This window comes from Coregonus clupeaformis, unplaced genomic scaffold (genome assembly GCF_020615455.1).
Source record: "Coregonus clupeaformis isolate EN_2021a unplaced genomic scaffold, ASM2061545v1 scaf0052, whole genome shotgun sequence".
NCBI lineage: Eukaryota > Metazoa > Chordata > Actinopteri > Salmoniformes > Salmonidae > Coregonus > Coregonus clupeaformis.
The window spans coordinates 1,032,108-1,041,647 of NW_025533507.1; the positions used below are offsets into that span (position 1 = coordinate 1,032,108).

Here is a 9,540-nt window from a genome sequence, read left to right on the forward strand (position 1 = left end):
ATTATGTTCATAGAGAGGTCAGCAGTAGAGCAGTTTCTCCTTTTAATTTTTTGGGGAAATTAAGGTAAAACCTTTAAATACAAATAGATGGCCACCCTTTCCCGGAAGCCCCTCCTTTTATCGTTTTAAGTTATTCTTCTGGTTATTATGATCTCATCCCTCAGCCACGGAGTAAGAGCTCCTCCTCACTTCCTTTAACATGTGTGTGTGTGTGTGTGTGTGTGTGTGTGTGTGTGTGTGTGTGTCTGTGTGTGGCGAGGCAATAGGTGGGATGAGTTAGTAGAGTGTTTGTCCAGGCCTGCTGCACTATGTTTGTACTGAGGTTTCCCACACCTTTGTTTGTGTGGTACCATGTTCTTTATCCGTGTCTGAGGTTAGCCTGTGTCAGCATGGTCTGATCTGATCGGATCATCTGATATCTGTAGCCTGAATGGAGGGGAGGAAATTCTCTCCGTGCAACACCACTGGTCCAAACAGCATTCTCCATTCTGATTCGCCCCTTCATCAGGGACACCATGGATACAGTGTTCCATTTCTCACTAATGTTGTTGTGTTCTTGATAAACATTGCAGTTTGAACTACTGTGTGCAGAGTACTGTAGATTTTAGGTGGCATATATAGGGAAGTGAGAGTCTCAAATGTCTGTGACATTAACTGACCCCCACCCCCTCAGCACACACACAACTATGAACACACACTGCTGTGAGAAGAGACCAAATCCTGATAACCTACGGTATGCTACAATGGTAACATTAGTCAACTAGAAACCCTAGACCCACTCCAATTTGCATACCGCCCCAACAGATCCACAGATGATGCAATCTCTATTGCACTCCACACTGCCCTTTCCCACCTGGACAAGAGGAACACCTACGTGAGAATGCTATTCATTGACTACAGCTCAGCATTCAACACCATAGTGCCCTCTAAGCTCATCACTAAGCTAAGGATCCTGGGACTAAACACCTCCCTCTGCAACTGGATCCTGGACTTCCTGACGGGCCGCCCCCAGGTGGTAAGGGTAGGTAACAACACATCTGCCACACTGATCCTCAACACGGGGCCCCTCAGGGGGTGCGTGCTCAGTCCCCTCCTGTACTCTCTGTTCACCCATGACTGCATGGCCAGGCACGACTCCAACACCATCATTAAGTTTGCCGACGACACAACAGTGGTAGGCCTGATCACCGACAACGATGAGACAGCCTATAGGGAGGAGGTCAGAGATCTGGCCGTGTGGTGCCAGGACAACAACCTCTCCCTCAACGTGACCAAGACAAAGGAGATGATTGTGGACTACAGGAAAAAAAGAGGACTGAGCACGCCCCCATTCTCATCGACGGGGCTGTAGTGGAACAGGTTGAGAGCTTCAAGTTCCTTGGTGTCCACATCACCAACGAACTATCATGGTCCAAACACACCAAGACAGTCGTGAAGAGGGCACGACAAAGCCTATTCCCCCTCAGGAGACTAAAAAGATTTGGCATGGGTCCTCAGATCCTCAAAAAATTCTACAGCTGCACCATCGAGAGCATCCTGACTGGTTGCATCACCGCCTGGTATGGCAACTGCTTGGCCTCCGACCGCAAGGCACTACAGAGGGTAGTGCATACGGCCCAGTACATCACTGGGGCAAAGCTTCCTGCCATCCAGGACCTCTATACCAGGCGGTGTCAGAGGAAGGCCCTCAAAATTGTCAAAGACTCCAGCCACCCTAGTCATAGACTGTTCTCTCTGCTACCGCACGGCAAGCGGTACCGGAGTGCCAAGTCTAGGTCCAAAAGACTTCTCAACAGCTTCTACCCCCAAGCCATAAGACTCCTGAACAGCTAATCATGGCTACCCGGACTATTTGCACTGCCCCCCCACCCCATCCTTTTTTACGCTGCTGCTACTCTGTTAAGTATTTATGCATAGTCACTTTAACTCTACCCACATGTACATATTACCTCAACTACCTCAACTAGCCGGTGCCCCCGCACATTGACTCTGCAACGGTACCCCCCTGTATATATAGCCTCCCTACTGTCACTTTATTTTACTTCTGCTCTTTTTTTTTCTCAACACTTTTTTTTGTTGTTGTTGTTTTATTTTAACTTTTTTTTTTAAACTTTTTTTATTTTTTATTTTATTTTTTGTTTAAAATAAATGCACTGTTGGTTAAGGGCTGTAAGTAAGCATTTCACTGTAATGTCTAGACCTGTTGTATTCGGCGCATGTGACCAATACAATTTGATTTGATTTGATTTGATTTGAAAAGCAAAAGGACTTCCCCTGACTAAAGCCACACCCCCAGCATGCTTAGGGAAGAGGGACTGATTGCCAGTGCTGAGAACACACCAACCTCTCCGACTTCACACTCGATTACGGCTGTTAAGAAAGGCAAAGCATGACTGCGGTAAGAATGCCTTTATTTCACCATCATAGGCTTTATAACTGTTATAAATATCTACAGCTCTTCCAGACTGGCTGGTAGTGGATGTACCAGTGTTGATGTAGCTTTACTTAGAGAATACAGTGCTGGTTAAGGTGAAGCAGTTTAATTAAACAATGCAATAGAAGGGTATTCAGTTTGACCTACTATATCATATATTTTTTATTTTTTTAACCTTTATTTAACTAGGCAAGTCAGTTAAGAACAAATTCTTATTTACAAACCCGGCTGATGCTGGTCCAATTGTGCGCTGCCCTATGGGACTCCCAATCACGGCCGGATTGTGATACAGCCTGGAATCGAACCAGGGTCTATAAATAAGAATTTGTTCTTAACTGACTTGCCTAGTTAAATAAATGTTTAAAAATTAAATATATATGATAGCGACGCCTCTTGCACTGAGACGCAGTGCCTTAGACCGCTGCGCCACTCGGGAGCCCCTATATCATTGAATGAATGGAGGTTGTTGGTGTTTCAGGTTATTAACCAAAACAATAGATGTAGAGATGTGACTCCTACTCTTGGGGTTGACTGTAATATCTGGAGAGATGTAGCAAACAGATAATGGAGCCATAGAAACTGACTGGTCATTGGCTGCATTTACACAGGCAGCCAATTCTGATATTTTGCCCGATTATTGGCAAAAGATCTGATCTGATTGGTCAAAAGATTAATTATTGGCAAAATTGGGCTGCCTTTGTAAACGCTGCCATAGTGTCATATTATATATTTAAAATAAACGTTTATCATCATCATCTCTGTCAAAGTGGTTTAATATCTAAATCTTGTTGCATGGACAGTGCATTATATATTTTTGCAATTGCTTATTTGCAAACATTGTCAATCACTTGGATAAGTGAAACATTTACACACAGTGGATTTCACCGATACTTTCACCTAGATATGGTCAGATTACTCTGAAGTTTTCATCTTTTGTGTTTTGATAAAACTACGACATTTCAAAAATAAATCCATGGATTACAGTTTCTATTGACTGCGACGTGAGTAACACACTAAACATGAACTTTTAACTTCTCACTCTGCATAGTTCTAGTACCACGCCTTTCTGACTCACTCGTGCTGCAACATTACAAAACCGTCTGTGTCAGACTAAGAGTGTCAAACTACTGTTTGCTTCATGCTCAGTGGACCATGAATGCATGCACGTGCATGCTTATGTTGTGTTTATGTATGATTGTTTTCATGTGTGTGTGTGTGTGTGTGTTATAGCAATATATTTGATATACAGCAACTATATACAGTTCTTCTGTACTGTTGATACTGTAACCTGTGTTAATGAAACTCATCCTACCAGCTGATACCATAACAATGGGGCTCTCTAATTCTGGGGATTCCCCTTGGCTTATTAATTAGAAACGTATCTGACAACCAAGGCAGTTCCCTCTGTCTGCCCAGGCACAATCCTCTGGCCTGTGACATTCTACTGAGGCAATCGTTTGATGTCTTTACTCTCAAGTAGTTAATTCATAATAAAGTCCTTGCAAGACAATGTGTAAAAGACACACGATTGAGGAACGGAATTGTTGTTTGATTCTCTTCAGATTGACGCTAAATCAACCAAACCCACAACTCTGAACCATGAACTCCCTATCCTTAACCACCAATCGCTGAGATTAATAAAGAACCATGACCACAAATATCTTACTAGGCAAAAGTTATCTATCTGGATTTCGCCTATCGGGTAGGATTATATGCATAGAAATAGAACGAATAGAATGGACAAATCATTGACTTCAATGGGGACTCCCATTCTACGCATTATATTTCCATGCATTTAATCCTATCCTATAGCTGAAATCTGAATAGATAACCTTTGAAAAACTGGGTCCTGCACACAGTAGCTGTATGTGCTTATAGCCTACTGCCCAAAGAGTACAAAGAATTTCCTGAAGTAATTCCCTTGTCCTGGGATTTCCCTTAGGGTTTTCTTGACTGACTATTAGGAAGAGTAACCTAAATGCTCAATTTATTTCCTTAACTTGGTTATTATAATAAATATAAAATGAAGATTTTTCTTAATTACTTTTTTTTAATCTCACCATATTATCTGAGGATTAATAAGCAAACTCTCGTGTCCTTTATGAGTGTTTATTTACCATGATATGAATCTGATCATATGAAACCTGATCATTGGTTGTAAGTACTGCTGTTTGAACTAATGTGTCTGTGTTTTCTACAGGACTATGGGATGTGTGTGCGTTGGCTGCTTCGGTAAATAGTGCTCACTTATCACTCTGTGTGACTATGATCATGGCGGGATTGTGTCTGAGGTATATTTCTATCTTTAAATCTTGGTTATTTGCAACCGTTAGCCTACTTGATTTACATACAACTGTATTGGTCTAATTTTGATACAATTATACGTTTTTAATAAGAATAATATTTAATTTGTAGAGTTAATTTCCCGCTATCTAGAGTCAGAATTCTTCACACCTTGTTTACAGTAGTGTGTGTGGTGACAGTATCTGATAGAGAGAATGGCGCTGTGGGTCTCCAATGGAATTACTTTCTGTTTTCTGGGTGTTTCCTTGGTATACAGTACATTCCTGAAAGCTGGAGGAATGTGTGCCTGTAATTAAAGGATAATATTAATAACATTTATGGGTGTGTTTCTGGAAATAGGTTATTAGGAAATAAGAACGCTACCAGTGACCTCACCTAACAGTACTCAGCTGATTGTACTGTTATTTTGGTTTCCAGAAAGTGTGTCTTCTTCTTCCTGGCATCGGTTCAGTTTATTCAAAGTAGAGGTAAGAGGAGAGTCAAGTGACAAAAATATGACATTATGATACCTGCCACTTTATCAGATCAGATCTTTACTGTTGGAGATGCTTGGCTGAGTGTGTGTGTGTGTGTGTGTGTGCGTGCCTGCATGTGTGTATCTGTGTATGTTTTCTCTGTAAAGTTTGATTTGCAATAAGACTATCTGAACCATGATGTTATCTATTCAGTAGAAGGGAAAGTACCAGACACTTTCAGATGAGAGAAAAGTGTAGATGTGTCAGATAGATTGAGGGAAAAAGAAACACAGAAGCCAAAAAAGGAACTGCCTAATGTCTACCCTCACCCCCCTAACTCTCTGGCATAACCCTTCCCTAACCTCTAACCCCTTTCGCCCTCTCTCTCAGATGTCACCATGGTGATAGGAGAGGTGGGTGGGGCTGTGACCCTCCCCTGTACGTCTGACCTCTCCCCAATCTACCTGTATGTACAGAGACCTGACCCAGTGGAGTTCATTAACGGCTACCATCAGACAAAGGTCTTACCATCGCCTGACCCAAAGTATGCAAACCGTACGCATGTAGACCCCAAACAGGGAACAATGAAGCTGTGGAGTATATGGCCGTCAGATGAGGGGCTGTACGAATGCCACATCCGATACCCAACCAAGGACAACCGGGAGATCATACAGCTCAATGTGACAGGTAAGATTACCTCAGTTCAAACTCTCTTACATGTGGAACATGGCTTTCTGGATGAAGGAAAACACAATGTCTGTGCTGTCTGATGTGTGCTTGTAATAGCCCAAACCATAGATACATTCACTAAAAAGAAGACAAAAAGAAAGCTGTAGACCGGCTTGTGTTGTTTTGTTTTCAGTTACTTAGAGGAAGTCAAACTAAGAAAATATCAAATCCTTTCCATCTCTCCCCCTCTACAGCCAACTACAGCATCCCCAATGTAACAGTGGCTTGTGACAGCAGCAGTTGCTTGGTGACGTGTTCCTCCGACAACGGTTACCCTCGTAGGGACGTTGAGTGGAGCCCGAACCCTCCTCTGAACCAGAGCCACTGGAGAGCAGTGAACAGCAGTGGGAGGAGAGACCCGGTCTCTACGCTGTTCTCGGTCTTCAGTTCCATATCCGTCAGCTGCTCCTCCGGACCCTGGCTGAACCTCAGCTGTGCTGTAGGGGGCGCCCTCTCACAGGAACACACCGTCTGTGAGGACTGAGACACACTGTCTCTATCGCTGTCATTAAATGTATAACATTATACATTTCTGTCAAGCAAATTAATTTGAAACCTTACCTGTTGTGTTGTATTGTATTTATCTACTATAGGCATGCCACAGGCAGGCTCTCCTGATATCCTTGTTGTCTGTGTGATCTCTGCTGTCTCTGCTGTTCTGCTGTGTTTCCTGGTTCTGGTATTTATCAGCAAGAAAAGGAAGGCTAAGCCAGCCAGAGGTAATCAAGGTAAGGATGACATTACTTGCGATAGTGGAGACAGACAGTATTGTCTCTTGGAAATGGGACCGGCAGGATAAAATATAAATATCTATAAATACATAAAACATATAGATGGGTTGGCGGACAACGTTATGCACATCGATGTGGCCGGAAGGTGTGTGTTGTTATGATTCTGAAAGGTCTGATGGCTAGCAACAATGACAAGAAGCTGCCATGTGGGGAATCGTAGGTGGCTTGTTTCAGCTCGTTGTATATTATTATAGATACCATGTCTTGTTTTGAGATAGCTAATCAACAACAGTAACTATGTATTGAGAGACAAGTGCTCATTGTTGCAAATTTATTTATTTTTCAATAAACATTTAGAGACTAAATATAATTTACATGTTGTCAACAGTCTAAGCCAACCCCGTCTGTTTTGCCCCATAGTTGCGCACGCGTCAGTTTTGTTGCTAAATAACCAACCCGTCTATATCTTTCTGTTTCTCCAGGAGGGAAGGTTGCAGCAAATTCAGAGTGAGTATCTGTTTCACTGTTTCACTGTTCAGACGAGTGAGTATCTGTTTCACTGTTTCACTGTTTCACTCAAACTCACAGGATAAATACATCTCACTGGGCAAAAACAGGTTCAATCAACATTGTTTCCACGTCATTTCAACCCAAGAAATCTATGTGATGATGTTGAATCAACATGGAAAACTAATTGGATTTGCAAAAAGTAATCAATGTAAGGGCATTTCGTCTTTTATTCATCCAACTTTGAACCTAAATCCAATTATTTATTTTTTTGATTTCACGTTGATTTCACGTTGAATTCACATTAGTTGACAACTCGACCAAATGTAAATCAGAACTAGACGTTGAACTGAAGTCTGTGCCCAGTGGGATAAGATCAAAAGCTTGACATTGGTTTAGATAACCTGTGCAAATGACCTGGCAAAGCAGTTAAACATTTTTGTTTTGTTAAAGTTTTGTTTCATTCCTTTCCTCTCGTTCTTCCTCTCCTCTCTCTCTTCCTCTCCTCTTTTTCATTCCTCTCCTCTCGTTCTTCCTCTCCTCTCTTTCCTCCTCTCTCTCCTCCTCTCCTCTCTCTCTCTCTCTCCTCCTCTCCTCTCTTTCTTCCTCTCCTCTCTCTCCTCCTCTCCTCTCTCTCCTCCTCTCCTCTCTCTCCTCCTCTCCTCTCTCTCTTCCTCTCCTCTCTCTCCTCCTCTCCTCTCTCTCTTCCTCTCCTCTCTCTCCTCCTCTCCTCTCCCTCTTCCTCTCCTCTCTCTCCTCCTCTCCTCTCTCTCTTCCTCTCCTCTCCCTCTTCCTCTCCTCTCTCTCCTCCTCTCCTCTCTCTCCTCCTCTCCTCTCTCTCTTCCTCTCCTCCTCTCCTCTTTTTCATTCCTCTCCTCTCTCTCCTCCTCTCCTCTCTCTTCCTCTCCTCTCTCTCCTCCTCTCCTCTCCCTCTTCCTCTCCTCTCTCTCCTCCTCTCCACTCTCTCTTCCTCTCCTCTCTCTCCTCCTCTCCTCTCTCTCCTCCTCTCCTCTCTCTCTTCCTCTCCTCTCTTTCTTCCTCTCCTCTCTCTCTTCCTCTCCTCTCTTTCTTCCTCTCTGCTTCCCAGAAATGTACAGCTGACCTGAAGGAACCCAGACACTTGAACATTCGGAAGACAGAATGTGGAAGGTTCTATTATTTGACTCATTGGATACTGCCTTCTAATGGGATATGGTAAAGAGATTACTGAGGTGACCTAAACATTGCCTGAACTTGGTGCTGTTGGAAACTATGTTAACTTTCCTCTACATGCTGGATGGTAAGCTGGACTTCAGGGGTGTTTTTACGGCGTTGAGGAAGACTGAAAATGGTATGTTAAAATGACTGAGTTCCACAGAAAACCAATGAATACTTGAAATGCAATGACTGTCCTCAATGTGTGCACTAAACCAGGGCATGCAATTATCCAAGGCAACATATACAATTATTTGTATTGTGTTGTATTAGGACTAGCGACATGCACTTTAGAAAAGTGTACACTTATCCAGTGATCACTTATCAGGGATTGACTGTATTCAACTGATTGATGAATATTGGAAGTGAGTGTGTCTGTCAGTAGTAGATCTTACTCCAGTTCCTCCCAGTAGGTCCTATTACTGCCAGTCTAAACTGGTTTTATAAAGCTGAGATTCGCATAAGGTGAAACGGCGCCACTGGCCGCCCCAGGCGCATTTGTTATTGTTTTTTAAACGGGGCAGAGGAGCATACATACTCTGCTGTTCTATCGTGTGTGCAATGACGTCAGAGGTAAAACACACAGTGTTCTTTATTTAAAGTTGTTGTAATATGGCAAACGGACGTGGCAGTTTCACCGCTACGGATTCCAGCTTTAAGGACTTACGGGTTTTCAGTGTTTGTGAGCAGAAGACGAATGTTGAATGTGTGTAAGAATGTGTCTTGATTCTTTTTGGAATTATTTTCAAAGTTCTGTTATATAGGCAAAATATTTATATGAATTATTATGTTATTCTCATGTAAGATACTATTGTATTATTTTTATACAAGTTATGAATAAGTTATTCATCTTAAATTATGTCTTTCAACTTTTTAATAATAAAAATATATACAGTTGAAGTCAGAAGTTTACATACACCTTAGCCAAATACATTTAAACTCAGTTTTTCACAATTCCTGACATTTAATCCTAGTAAAAATTCCCTGTTTTAGGTCAGTTAGGATCACCACTTTATTTTAAGAATGTGAAATGTCAGAATAATAGTTGAGAGAATGATTGATTTAATATTTTATCTATTTCATCACATTCCCAGTGGGTCAGAAGTTTACATACACTCAATTAGTATTTGGTAGCATTGCCTTTATATTGTTTAACTTGGGTCAAACGTTTCGGGTAGCCTTCCAC

The 9,540-nt window shown here is 42.2% G+C and overlaps 1 protein-coding gene across 3 annotated transcripts; it reads left to right on the forward strand.

Annotated features, from left to right (window-relative positions):
* The first annotated feature begins 2,311 nt into the window (after window positions 1-2,311).
* Window positions 2,312-9,292, forward strand: LOC121567804 (ICOS ligand). Of its 3 annotated transcripts, XM_041878102.2 has the most exons (8): window positions 2,312-2,398; window positions 4,635-4,666; window positions 5,156-5,205; window positions 5,584-5,880; window positions 6,117-6,395; window positions 6,516-6,650; window positions 7,136-7,160; window positions 8,248-9,292. In XM_041878102.2, the coding sequence occupies exons 1-8, from the start codon at window positions 2,390-2,392 to the stop codon at window positions 8,264-8,266; spliced, it is 846 nt and encodes a 281-aa protein (XP_041734036.2). In that variant the 5' UTR covers window positions 2,312-2,389; the 3' UTR covers window positions 8,267-9,292. The 3 variants fall into 3 exon arrangements, with proteins under 3 accessions (XP_041734036.2, XP_045068744.1, XP_045068745.1); XM_045212809.1 differs by lacking the exons at window positions 7,136-7,160; window positions 8,248-9,292 and having other exon boundaries at window positions 6,516-6,987; XM_045212810.1 differs by lacking the exons at window positions 7,136-7,160; window positions 8,248-9,292 and having other exon boundaries at window positions 2,340-2,398; window positions 4,635-4,725; window positions 6,516-6,987.
* The last annotated feature ends 248 nt before the right edge of the window (window positions 9,293-9,540 follow it).

Bases quoted from the DNA above. Each gene is read 5' to 3' on its own strand.
- LOC121567804 (XM_045212809.1), top strand. The intron at 4,667-5,155 runs GTAAATAGTGCT...TTTGGTTTCCAG, and splicing joins TGTGTGCGTTGGCTGCTTCG to AAAGTGTGTCTTCTTCTTCC. The intron at 5,881-6,116 runs GTAAGATTACCT...CCCCCTCTACAG, and splicing joins CATACAGCTCAATGTGACAG to CCAACTACAGCATCCCCAAT.